General features: G+C 36.5%; 1 protein-coding gene across 10 annotated transcripts in view; it reads left to right on the top strand.

Moving 5' to 3' along the window:
- Positions 1-14,337, top strand: part of CNTN1 (contactin 1) — a 253,317-nt gene that overhangs the window by 149,346 nt on the left and 89,634 nt on the right. For all 10 annotated transcript variants that reach the window (XM_084521505.1, XM_084521507.1, XM_084521503.1 and 7 more), the window contains one exon: positions 9,132-9,273. In XM_084521505.1, the coding sequence (XP_084377631.1) occupies positions 9,207-9,273 (67 nt within the window). In that variant the 5' untranslated portion in view covers positions 9,132-9,206. The remainder of the gene's footprint in view (positions 1-9,131; positions 9,274-14,337) is intronic.

Below are 14,337 nucleotides of genomic sequence, written 5' to 3'. Positions count from 1 at the left end.
GACCTTGTTGAACTTCCTGAGGTTCACACAGGTTTGCTTCTCAAAGTCCCTCTGGATGGCATCCCTTCCCTCCAGCATGTTGACTACACCACACAGCTTGGTGGAATCAGCAAACTTGATGAGGGTACACTTGATCTCACTGTCCATGTTGTCAACAAAGATGTTAAACAGCACTGGTCCCTATACCCACCCCCGAGGAATACCACTCATTATTGGTCTCCACTTGGACACTGAGCCATTGACCCCAACTTTTTGAGTGCAACCATCCAGCCAATTTCTTACTCACTGTCAAATCCATGTCTCTTCAAAGACAAGGATGCCATGCAGGACAGTGTCAAATGATTTGCACGAGTCCAGGTAGATGACATCAGCTGCTCTTTCCTTGTCCACCAATGTTATAACACCATCATAGAAGCCTACCAAATTTGTCAGGCATGATCTTCCCTTAGTGAAGCCATGTTGGCTGTCACCAATCACCTCTTTATTTTCTATGTGCCTTAGTGTAGTTTCCAGGAGGATTTGCTCCCTGATCTTGCAAGGCACAGAGGTGAGACTGACTAGCCTGTAGTTCCCTGGGTCTTCCTTTTTTCCCTTTTTAAAAATGGGGGTTGTGTTTTCCTTCTTCCAGTCAGTGGGAACTTCACCGGGCTGCCATGATTTCTCAAATATGATGGACAGTGGCTTAGCAATTTCATCCGCCTGTTCCCTCGGGACCCCTGAATGCATCTCAACAGGTCTCATGAACTTGTTCACCTTCAGGTTCCTTAGAAGGTCTCAAACCTAGGGTGGTTCTTCATTCTCCCAGTCTCCTGCCTTTGCTTTTTGTGACCTGAGTGCAGGGTGCACTCTTGACAGCAAAGACTGGGGAAAAAGGTTGTTGAGTACCTCAGCCTTTGCTACATGTATATCCCAGGTAATCAGGTCTCCCATCTCCTTCCAGATAGGGTCCACAATTTCCCTAGTCTTCCTTTAATCGCCAACATACCTATAGATGTTTTTCTCGATGCCCTTGATGTCTCTGGCCAGATTTAATTCTATTAGGATGTTAAGTGATCTAACCTGATCCCTGTCTGCTTGGACGATTTCTCTGTATTTCTCCCAGGTTACCTGTCCTTGCTTCCACCCTCTGTAAGCCCCCTTTTTGTGTTTGAGTTTGGCCAGGAGCTCCTCATTCATCCATGCACGCCTCCTGTCATTTTTGCCTGACTTCACTTTGTTGGGGTGCATTTCTTCTGAGTTTGGTGGAGGTGATCCTTGAATATTCACCAGTTTTCTTGGACAGCTATTCCTTCCAAAGCTTTATGTCACAGTACTCTATTAAGCTGAATCCTGAAGAGGCCAAAGCCTGTTCTCCTGAAACCCAGGGTAGTGAGCTTGCTGTGTGGTACATGTCAATGCATGTCCTCAGCTGATGAAGCATTAAGAGAGAGTTCTATTTATTCTGTGTGCCTCTGGGGCTATGTTGTGGTTGATGGAGAATATATACGTGAAAATTATCAACTGATAATTAGCAGATGAAAAACTAAGTTTTCCCAAAAACTGTGTTCATCTGAAAACTATGGAAACAATGCTTTTGTTGTAGGTAATGAAAAGTATGATAATAGTCATTTATCTTCTGAAATATTCAGTCTACCTCATGAGTAAGCATTCTTGAAAAGCAGTCTTTAAAACTTAGAAAACATTCAAAATTGTGTATGGTAGCTCAAATATGTAAAAAATGACAATGGATCTCACCAATAGCTATTATGAAATGTGTAATCTTAAGCCAAAATGCACAAATAACACATTATTCCAAAATGCAGTAGCAAGTTCTTGTAAACATTGAATTGATTTTCCTTTTTTCTCCTGTTTGCAGCTGCTAGTCTGATTCGAATTGTTTATTCACAGGATGAAAGAGATGTTTTTAAGCATTCTCAACAGTTGCAAGTGATTGATGTAAATTTAAAAAAAAAAAAAAAAAAAAAAAAAAGCTACTCTGTTTTAAAGAGAGTTGCTAGGAAACATGCAGTTTGAAGATGAAATCTCCCACTGAGCTTCTCTTTGGCTGTAGAATAGGAAATATGTTATAGGGTGTCCTGAGTTACCAATTACGTGGATAAACTGTTAAATTTTTATAAATATAAATACATCTGCCATGAACTTATTGAATACACGATTCATTCCCATATCTTCATTTAGTTATGAATTACAAGGTATTACTAAACTTGAGAAAATGTGAAAATCAGATAGAAAATGCCAAAAGAGCTATGAATGTTTTCATAATGTTATTTCATTTTCTGAAACATCAGATGAATTTTTTCTTAGATATGGATCTAATGTATTTGAGATTTAATTTCAAGATGATCTTCTGAGTACTCAAAGCAATCAGCATACCCATTCTTTTATTTTTTAAACTTAAAATCGAAACTGCAAGGATAACAACAATTATTGTGTTAATTTTATTGGAGAAGTATATTTTGCCCCTTGAAAGTTGTCAGATGAAGTAACCAAAATATTCTCTTTATCATATGAAAGAGTGCATACTTTTAGTAATTGATATTTATTTGTATTCATGGTGACTTTTTTCATGCTATTTTTAGAGCAATGGGTGTGTTCAATTATCTTGGATGCAAGGGTAAATTATTTGGGCTTTAAGACACAAATGGGAGCTAGTATAGGAACAGAGCGATGTGCTGTTCTCTGTGATAATCTGTGTTTGGCAGGGGTTTATTGATTTTTGTTAGCTGAAAATTTCTACCAGGCAATCTATAAGCAACATAGCCCTTGCAGCATACTTTCAGAAAAGCATGAGCAATGTCTGTGAAGAACAGCAGTAAGTGATCTTTTTCTTATTTATTACCTTAGAAGAAAGAACAGCCAGTTGCTGATAGAGCAAAACTTGTGAATAGGGACTTGGAGAACTGGCTGCCTGGCCCTTTGCTACTGACATGTTGATTAAGGACAGTGCTTCAGTACAGCTGAGCAACACTGTTATCTGAAGGTATCTGAAAACAAAACCTTTTTGCAGCTCAATGACTCATGAAAAGAAACTAAGCTGTATTAATAATTAATAGCAAAGCTGAGTTGTTGATCTTGCTACAAATTAGGATATGCCTAACCTTTCTAAAAAATATGTTTGTAATAGCAGTCAGTACTAAATGACAGAGTCATTGATTAACTGCAACATGAGATAGGCATGTGACCACTTGTAGGGAAAAGAATCCCTTGTAGGGAAAAGAATCTTTATTTATAATGAATTGTGAATGCAAATAAGACATCTTATTAGTTGCATGAGCTGTTTGAGAGGACCAACTAACAGAAAGTCCAAACAAAGAATGAAAAAAAAAAAAAAAAAGAAAATGGAAGGGATGAGGTTGCAGGCAAGCAAAGTCCCATAAGGCTCCTTAATTGCTTAATCAAAAAGCAAGAGTACCTACTGAGCAACCAACTGAAGAAATTACTGAGTCTTGAAGTCTGATTCTTAGATGTGTAAATACAAAAGAAGCAGGAGGGTTAAATCCACAGTGTGAATAACTACCAGCATGTTTTCCTATGTTAAAAAATAGTGCATTAGAAAATTACAATGAAAAACAGCTTGTACCAATGAGGTTGCAATTCAAGTATGTGGTATCTTCTGTACCTTACGTCAGTCTTCTGCAATAACATATTTTTGTTTCTTCTTATTGGCTTTCTGTTTTCTTGATGCCTTGATAAGGTGCTATGACTTTCAAGTGCAAAAGGCACAGCTCTAACACGTCTAGAGAAGGAATTTATTATCTTCTTTATGCTTGGTTATTTGTGCTTATTAATTTAGCCTAAGTATATTAATGAACAGAAGCATTTATTTATTTATTTACTTAACAATATGGAAAATATAGAAGATCATCTTATTTATGGGCCATCAAGTTGAAGGGTTTCTTAGCTGGCTTTTGTTCATGTGAAGTAAAGAAAGCAGCTATACTCTTTTTAAAGAGTGGTATAGAAAATACTAGAAGCACACTTCTGTTGGTGACTCACTGTTTGGACCAATGGTCAACTACTGAAGGCAGCAGCATGAGTTTTGAAAGGCAGAAATTTGAAATTGCATTTACATTTGAACAAATCTGGCAAAAATGTAGAGTATAATTATAGGAATCAAAGGTGATCAAAAGGAAATAAAGCATTTTTATACAAGCCTTTCTGAAGCGAATTAAGGCCACTTATTGACTCTAAGAGATAGACAGCTGTCATCTAAAATCTTTTGTAGACACAACAGTGCTATAAGAGCAGGGCTGACTTGGAAGTTTACTTACAGTAATCCCAGAGCACTGTAATGAGATAAATCTGTGTAGTGGGAAGGAGCTTAGCTGTCATGACTTTTCTGGTAATAGAGAAGAGCAGGAAACACTAGTGGCTAAAGTATTGGTTTCAGAATTAGATCGAAGGTTTGGGGATAGTATTTGAGAAGACAGACTTTTGAATGAGATGTAATTCACCTCCTAATATCACAGTCTAACCTAAAATTCAAAAGCTTGACTGATTACAAAATTAAATTGCAAAGACCAAAATAGTAGATGACCATGGGTGATACAATAAATAGTATATGATGTGCATCATTATTTTATTTAACTTCAAAAGTTTGATGGTAATTCTAAATACTACGTAAGTAATAAAATTTTTGAGGAGCTACTAATCATAGCAAAAAAAATGCAACCTCTTCTAAGAAAATCAGGATAACAAGCAGTTAAATGCTTACTAAAATCAGTAAAAGAGCCTGAAATAATAATAATAATAAAATACAAAACACTGATTAGGTTGAAGTATTGTGTTGCTCCTAAAAAGCTTTGATTATAAGTTTCCACTGTGTTAATTTACTAGTAAATTATTGCAATTATGTATATTCATGTTTTGAAAAAGGGTGGAGAACCCGAGATTTCCTCTAGATTTTTGTATTTATTTATAGTCTAATCTGGACGGAATTTCTACCAATTCTAAAACCTGAATGTGTGTAATTATAATGATATAGCAGGAAATGAGAACTGCAACAAGAATCTTGATTTACCTCTCTTAGCTGTGTGTACCAAGCCAGAGCTCCTAAACACTTTCCTTTGCCCCCTCTCCATCAGTTCTGTGCTAGGGATTCCTAAGGGGAAGCCCTGAGGAGATGCCAGGGGCTGATGAAAGCCTAATGCTGAAAGCCTAAGGAAAGGAAGATCTCATTATGGTAAAAGCTGAGATTTACTAACACACACAATTTGATGACATTTCTTCTTCCACACTCTTCCAGTCTTGAGGTATCTATTGTTAATTTTCTAGTATACAGCTGTGAGCTGATTCTCTGTTTTTCCTAGCTCCTCCCTTTTCACTTTGTGGTAGTCTAGCTGATACACAACAGATTAAATAATCTCCCCCATCTGTATCATATCTTTTCCTTCAGTCTTTTGGTCTCTTGCTGTGGGTAGTACAAACTCCTTATCCTCACGTATCTTCATCTACCTTCATTTCCTTCTCCATTGCTTTTCCTCTATATCTTTCTTTCTGACTGCCCCTTTGGCTTAGTTTATTATTTCTATCCTCCCACACTTCAGTTACATGTCCCGCTTAATGTTCCTTCCCTCTGTGATGCTGACTTTGGTTTCTTTGCTTACTCTTCATCCCCTTAACATCCCCACTCTTGCTTGCATTTTCACAGTAGACCTCTATCCCTCTGTATACCCCCACTCTATCTTAATTTCATATCTAGTAGTTTCTGTAGTTTAGTGGCACTGCTTTAGATCTCCTGATCTTTATTCATCTGACTGGTTTACCTGCTCTTTTGCCTTTGCCTTTGCTTTTGTGATTAGATTATATTACGCTTTATATTCTTGCAAAGTGATGATGTCATCTACAGGTTTACATTAAGTAGGGAAATGATGTCAAACCATCTATTTCATAGCTGTAAAGCAAGTGGTTTTGCTTCTTAATGAAGGCAAGAGTAAGCAGTGAAGACCTGAAGAAAGCTACACAGAATAAGGAAGAAAATGCAGACATTTTCCTAAAAGTTTTTTGTTGTTGTTGTTGTGTTTGTTTGCTTGTTTGTTTTTGAGAGAGAGAGAGATTAAAGAATCATTGTGATTTGGTAGTATAAAGAGGCAGGTCTTTCCTTTTGTCCTGGGAGCACCCAGATCATAATGAAGCATCATGAGACACTGCAAGTCTCCAGAGCAGTTCTAGGAGGTCCCCGTGCTCAAAATTGAATGTGCTTTCTATTCAGCAGCCAATGTCCCAGTTTTTCCCCACTTCCTCTGGGAGGACCACATTCCAGACAGCTATCCAGGAGTTTTCTTGAATCTAACAAGGCAAAGGCCCTGTAGTCATGTTTTGGGAAACTGAACTGAAGAAAGGATATAAATGTGCTAATGTGCATTAGATAGTAATTAAAGTGTACACATTTGCAGTTAAGTGCTTGCTCATTTTATTTTATATTTTTAAAATCTCTTACTCATTTGCTAAAATTATGATGCTTTGTTGTTAGAAAAAGAGGATAGTATACTGTGCAGGTTAAATGGTGTAGAACCAGACAAGCAATCATTCTCTCCTTTTACAGGGCAGAAAAGTGAGTCATACTAATGACTTCTTTTGTTAGGGAATGATTTTTACTTAGCCAACAATAGCCTTCTCTCTCTGCAAGGAAAGAAAAGATGAGAGCTATAAAGGAAAAAAGGCAATGGATGACACCACATGAGCATTGCAGCTCACAGTGCTGCTTCCACTGGGAGTGCTGCTCCCTCAAATTCTCCTGGGTTCACACTTGGGTAGCTGGGTAGTAGCATCACATACAGTCACGCTGCTTCAGGCATACAGAGGATAACCCGTGTGCTGTCTCATCTAATAGCAGGCAGTTCTGCTGGAATTCACCAGAGCAGTGTGAAGCAGTCTGACTTCTCATCCACAAGCTGAGATAAATCAGCAGAGATGTGCTGTATACGCAGAACTCACCCAGCTGAAATAAGTGAGAGCAAGGAAAGAATTTTAATCCTGGCAGGGGGGATATTTTTATATCTGAATAAAATGAGGTATTTATAGCATTCACTGACACAATTTTCATTTACTGAAATTTGAAGCAGTGCTCAGACTACATCTTCTGAGCCACCAGAAAGGCATTTTCAGAGAGCTAGAGATAAGAGTAGCTTTCCAGAAAGAACTTGAGTTCTGCAAAAGAGAGGGAGGAGGCATCTTCTGTCTGCAGTGGTGCCTATAACGTCAGAGAGAGCGCACAGGTTTACTCTTAGTAGTTTCATCTGTTAATACATTTGAACACAGCTATTATCACCCTGAGTTACTGTGTAATTATTACTGTTCCCAACGGAGTTACTGTTTCGTTGCTGTTTAATTATGTGCATTATTTCAGAGGGACTGTGCAATTTAATTCATGTCATTGAAATATGTGTTCCAGGAGAGGCAGTGTCATACCATGAGAACCTTCATAGCCAGGATCTAGATACTGGACACGTATACAAAATTGTTTGTTGATGTAACCTACCTCTGAGGAGTCATACAGACACAGCATTTCATACCTCTCCCATTTTAAGATAGATGCCTAAAATAGCTGTGAATATCCTTTGTTTAGTAGAGAAAAGGATAATACTGGAGTCTAAAGAAAGTTCAGAAGCAAGAGAGTAACATTGGTTGAATTCTGCCACTTGGATCTGCCTACAGTATGCATACGTATTTGTTGCCAATGTGAGAGTTTTTTTCCAGGGAATATTTCTAAATCAATCCTACCTTTTGGGATCACTGTACAGGTCTTGTTTTGCTGAATAATGTTTTCATGTAACAGCCATGATTTTCACAACTATTAGTACAGTTTAGACATGCTTGTTAAAAATATTTCAACTTTACAAGAGAACAAGAGTCCAGGTAAAAGGTAGAAGCCGTGGTCAGAGTCATCAATACCTGTAATGGGCAACTGGAAATCAGTAGCATCAAGACTGCATCCCAAAAAAAGTGACAAAGGCATATTAACATGTGCTAGAGTACTGTACTGAAGGGTATTTAACTACACATGAGCATATTCATGTAATGAAATAGTAACAAAATTTATAAACTTATTAGAGCAGGTAATATTTTCACATACCCAACATATGACAATATTCTGTCAGGGATGGAAGCCTTTCTTTGTGTGAAGGCCATAACTTAAACAGTGATACAATAGAACCAATCAAGAGAAGACAGGAGGAGTATGAACAAGATATGATGGATATAAAAGGGTTATATATGTGTTTTTATTTATGCATGGCAAGAAATCCATTAAAGAAAAAGGAAAATTACACACTTCAAAAAAGCTAACACATTGCCCTAACGAAACAGATAACAACCACCATACAGAAGGCAAAGCTAGCAAAAAATTGCTTGAGAGAAGTAAAAAGTGTTAAGTATTTAGGAAAATGGTATCTAAAATCTCAAAATATTCAAAAGAAGCTGCATGTTCCTGTAGTTTCAATTTAGTATACATACAGGAAGAATTTCTCTCATTGGGAGAAAATAAAGCTTTAAATATGACATTACAATAATCATTATGTTCAGCAATGAAAAGGAAATGCATAAAAACGAATACTGCCTTTCCATAAGATCATAAATTGTATGCTAAAAGTTTTAAAGGAATGATATACTAGACAACTTAAATGAATCCTTAAAAAGATTCATATACTTTGGTTTCACTGTATTTTTTTTTCTTGCAGACTTTGAAATCATTAATTATAGTGTAGTATTTACTGAGACTGGGGAGGACAGAATCTGCATGTTCCTTATGTTGTTGCAAACTACAGAACACTTCAACATATCTAACATATCATATCTTTTCATAAAGTGTTGTCAAAGAAACGATCTAGATCCCATGCAAGGCATACTTCTGATTTAGGAAGATTGATTTAATAAAGGATGTTCAGTACTGACAATTGCTATATTACTTACTATCACCAGGAAACCTGAGTATCCTTCAAGAGCATGCTGTCTGAATAGAAGAGATCATTATTTTAATCCAGAAAATTTGATAGTGCGTTTAGTGCATTTATTATCCAAAATAATCTATCCTTTAGTATTCTGTTTAGACAGATATTATGGCAAGCTGAATGTGATATGAGGTAAAACCTTGTTTCAGAATTATTTACTCCTTTTTATTTCTCTCTCATCAGGTGGTTTTAGTTCTCTGAATACTGGTGTTGCACGGCAGAATTCCTTTTAAGATAATCTCAGAATAGAAGATAACCATGTGGTTCTTCATCGGTCACCTTATTACATTCTGTTTCATCTTCTGTGAGAGCGGTCATCTTCACGGTAAGATGACCTTCCATGTTAATTCATTTAACTGTTTTAAGCTGTGTTCATTCCAAGGTCAATTATGCTATTTGTATGGCTTTAGTTCATTTGTGTAGATACAATGAAATACTAAATGTGATTAAGGAAGCTGTAAGGAAGCATACTTCCTACAATGGAAGACATAATTAAAAGCTTGCAAAAATGAGATCTGAACTTTAAATTTGTTCTTGTTTATTCTCAGTTGGCATACAGAATTATTTTTTTCTCTATAGTCATCCAAGATTATAAAAAATGTATCAACCATCTAGTTGTGCACAGATAATCAACACATTTGGAAGAATGGAAATATGCCCACAAGAAGACACAATAAACAGAAAATTCTATAATGTAGACGTTATCTAAAATTCACAAAATCTGAATTTCCTGTCAGCACAGCATAGTGGTAGTTTTCAAAACACATGGGGCAAAAACTTGGGGCAATACTACATGTGCTGACTTTAATCTGAAATTACAAACAGTAAAACTTTTCATAAATACAGATGCAGCCATAAACATTAAAAATTGCAGGAGCTATGTCTCTAATATCTGAAACTACAGAGGTGTTTGCAACTCAAATTTTGGTTTAGCTCTAAAAGATAGAAGGATCTTTTTGGAAAGTTAAAATTAAAGATTAAAAACTAGTTTTTGTTCCAATCCTTCCAAACAACTTGAAATTTGTAAATCCTGTTTCAGACATCCTTGTCAATTTAAATGATGCTGGGTTTTAGTTGCCATTATGAATTGGATTGTCAACATAAATAGAGCTCTCCTCAAGAAAGAGAATGTTTTACTTATGTACAGACTGCATGGATTAAGATCAGAGCATGTAAAAAGCAAAATAATGAAGTTGTGCATACACAAAATGATGACTGAGATTTGAGAAGTGCAATTATTGTGTACTAATGATGCAGTTGTTTTCTAATGCATGTGAAGGTAGGCTGTAGACCATTCCCTACCTTGTGAGGAAAGTTATTCATAAAACTAGTTTTACTGCATGTCATAAAGCATACTGATATGTTTTTTGTTTTGTTTTCTTGTGGGTGGTGGCTGTTACATAATTATGTATTGAGTCTGTAATTGAAACAAGCACTTCATGATCTTGTTTAATCTGGCCTACCATTTCAGGTATCAACTCAACACTATCATAAGACCATATTGTTTGTATTACTGAGTCCAAAAATATGATTAATATTTGAAGTAAGCACACTACATTTAGGAAGTTACTATGTAGATCACAGGAGTGCTTATTCACTTAGTGAAAACACTATTTTATTCTATGAAGGGTTTAAACTTGGTTCTTTACTCCAAGTCTGAGTTTACTGGAGAATATACTTACACCTAATAAAAATCAAGACCTTTAAAATCTTGTTATCTCTTAAAACATATTTATTAGGTGTTTTAAGAGTTTTGTCCTTGTTAAGATAAGAGGGTTATTGATGGCACCAAAATAAAAAACTAAAATTCACAACTTTAATTTAATACTGGGCTTTTCCTGAAAAAAGTCTGTCAGCTATCACCAGTAACATGAGGTGTGATTTCATTTTAACAAAACTAGCCAAAGAAGTGCTGGACATTGACTGATTAAAAAAAGGTGTGTGGGTCAACCACTGACAAAAAACATCTAGTTAATCTCTTGATGGTCAGCTATGAATAATCAACTAATGATGAATGCTATTGTGTATTATGTACATTGCAGTTGTGCCCATAAGCCAGAGATTACAGAATCATAGAATGGTTTGGGTTGGATTGGAAAGGACCTTAAAGAAGATCATTTAGTTTCAACCTCCCTTGCTATGGCAGGGTCACCTCCCACTAGACTAGGTTGCTCAAAGCCCCATACAACCTCTGGGGCTTGGCATCAGAAGGTACCTCATGCCAGGTGCCTTAGAATGACATTGGAAGATGGTGTGCTATGAGTGTCACTAGCAAGTGACATAGAAAGAACAAAGATGAGTCTGATGATGTTGAATGTAGTTTGAGTGTGCACTGATATGGCAATATGCATTTTATCTTTCATTTGACTGTAATTGGCTTTGGTAGGTTCATGTGAGAAAAATAGAAGGCATTGGTGTGAAGAGTTTTGAATATGAGGAGGTTCTAATAGTGCTGGTTGTAGAAGGCTTTTCAAGTTCAAAGAAAATTCCTAACTTATCTTTTGGTAAGGAGTAAATCCGGGACTTGCATACATTTTTCATCTAAAGTCAAAGATAAAACTTATTGCCACCATTAAGGACTACAGCACCATGCTCCAATGTGGAGGATTCATAGTCTTGTACAATCACAGGGAGTTCGTTATCTCTAATGCATTATTAAAAGGCTGAGTAGCACACACACACTCAGCTGTTGGACCAGCTCTACTTTGCATAAATAATTAAATACCTATTTGAGTTAAGTCTGCTGCTGTCATCTGGAAATTTTAGCGTCCTTTTAGATTACATAAATATGAATCTGCAGTCTTTGCTCTGCCCTAGCACTTGAATCTTGCTAGAGGTTTTCTCATTTCATGTGAGTGCTAGAGCTGCTGGTAGTCTTAGCAAATTTTCTCTTTCAATGTATTTCTTGGCAATGTCATGGAAACCAGAAAATGCATAGCTACAGTAATCAAGATGAAATAAAAGGGGTTGCTTGAAAATGTCACAGGATGGTTACAAAGAGAAAAATAGCTACTGTAGAGAAAGAAAGAGCACAATTAGGGTGATCAGGTCAAGTTTTAGGAGGTATTCTTCTACATGTGATGCCATTGAGGGGAATGCATTGTCAATAGTAATGGAGAATATGGAAATTGAGGGCAGTTTATGAGTAAAGATCAAAAGTTTTCATTTCAGTGACAAGATAAATCAAGGATCATGGTGAATAGACAAGTTAGCAGTAAAAAGATTGCTTCAACATTTTTTAAGAAAACATGGGCTTTCCTTTGAAGTATTTTTGGCTCAAGTTGTCTCCTGTAGTCCCAGATGCACCATTCTAAGGTGATTCTACATGAGTTGCCATAGGGCAAACTGATCCATGACCAGAATCACCAGATAAGGATTTTGCAACCCATGGCTCCTAAACAGACCTACTATATGAACTGCTCTAGGGTCAGGAAACATGTACTTTTCAGAGTCAATGTCTAACTATATGGTCTGTCTCAAGTACAAAGACAGCTGCCAAAAAGGTTGAAAGCATTAAGAATTCATGCTTTGGATAAAACCATGGAAGCTTCCAAGCATAAGTACTGGAAGTATCTTGGAAGCATGGAGGTAGGAAGCTGAAAACCTGAATGCTACCCTGACTTGAAATTTTCAGAATTTGGCCTGAAAGGATCACAGTTATTTTGGCACTCTGTAAGCCAAGGATTGTGACCTATTTTCAAACAAATCTTTTTCCTACTACAAGAAATTTACATTTTGTTGTTGTTGTTGTTGCTCCAAAACCAAAATACATGCCTTTTTAGAATTTTGGAGTTTTCTCTGGAACAACACCCCCGACTTCTATTTTATGATAATCAAAGGCCGAAGTTAAAAATTGTTTTAATTACAAGCCATTACCCATTAGAGTAGAATGTGCAGTTTCTTGAATGAAGTGAAGCAAACATTACATGAATAAGTGGATCAGAAGTTTAGACAGAAATCATCTTCTGCTATGAGACAGGAGGAATTTTTATTTTCCAGGTAAATTAATGCTTGAAATGTAGCCTTGCTACATTTAAGTTGATGAAAAAGCCGTAAGTAATTTGGTCTTTCGCTTACTGATATAACAGACAGTTATAGTAAGGGTTGCTTTTCTGAGTACATTTGAGCAGTGTAAGGCGTAGAAAGCAGCAAATCACTCCTCAGGGAACATCAAGATGACTGTCAGTCCACTGCCAAAAAAGTTATTTCACGCCTATTACTGCTAATATTTGACTCTTCTTCTCTTTCCTCTGACATGTGGGTTCTCTTCAACATATTCCTCAGAGGCCTTTGATTTCTTGTTATATTCATATCCTATTGACAAGTCTGGATTTTAGACTTTGCTTTCATCTGTCATATCCCATATGAATCAATGAACTAAACTGTATCTTCACGTGGGATAATAAATTGGGCCAAAAGAATTAAGAGTCTGATCCAAAATCATGCATGTTTTATTCTATTTTTTTCTCAAAAAAAAAAACAAACTGCAGAGGGCTTACATTTTGTTGTGCTTAGTGAGTACTCAAGTACATTTGTCTGTAGGAGGAATCAACAGCAAAAAACATTACACTGTCCAATATTTTATTTCTAATCAAACTTTCTGACTTGAGACTTCATAGTGCCAAGTCAGGCAGTATTTGATTTTGGGTCAGATCAAGACTCAAAATGCAGGTTTCTATTCTAGGAACTATTTTAGTTTGTGTAAAATGAGTTGATAGTCCAAGGGCAAAAATGTCAAAAGCACTTCTGTTATTTAGGGAACCTTATGCCTTATTTTCAAAAGTCACTAGGACCCCAAGCGAACGGGTAAGACATAAGGGACATAAGGCTTCTCAATACAAGACAGTTGTGTTGATGTATAAATGGGGCTGTGATTAGGCAACATGTTGAATTTTTAAGTACGTCGTTGGTATTTCTTATGCACTTGGAAGGCTTGTGTGAGGAGATTGTGCAGAGTAGCTACCACACTCTAAATACATTTCTAATTTGCTGAGCACTAGCTTTCCCAAAAGACCAAGCTGTTAGGTTCTTAAGTAACTTTTGAAATAGCACTTGTGTTTCTAAGGAGGAATCACCTAAATGACTTAAGAATCTGATAGTCAAATTTGAGCATGCTGAAAAGTACTTTAATTGGTATTTGTTGGCATTCCTACTGGAAGCGTGAGAAGAGAAGCAAACTTTATCATTTCATTCGTAGGCATAAGGATAAAATTGCTTTGCCAAGGGTTGGAGATTTTCATACTAGAAACTTGCTATAAAAGAAAAACTACATAATAAACTACATGGCTCATTAAGGACTTCACTGACACATGTGAGAAGGCTTAAGATAAGAGTAATTCCCCTGCCTTTGTCAGTCTGGATAAGTAGAGGAAGCCCTCCCAAAGACAAT

The sequence above is a fragment of the Aythya ferina genome (genome assembly GCF_964211825.1).
Source record: "Aythya ferina genome assembly, chromosome: 1".
NCBI classification, from domain to species: Eukaryota; Metazoa; Chordata; class Aves; order Anseriformes; family Anatidae; genus Aythya; species Aythya ferina.
Note: the sequence above shows the minus strand (reverse complement) of the source record. Positions and strands in the feature narration are given on the sequence as shown.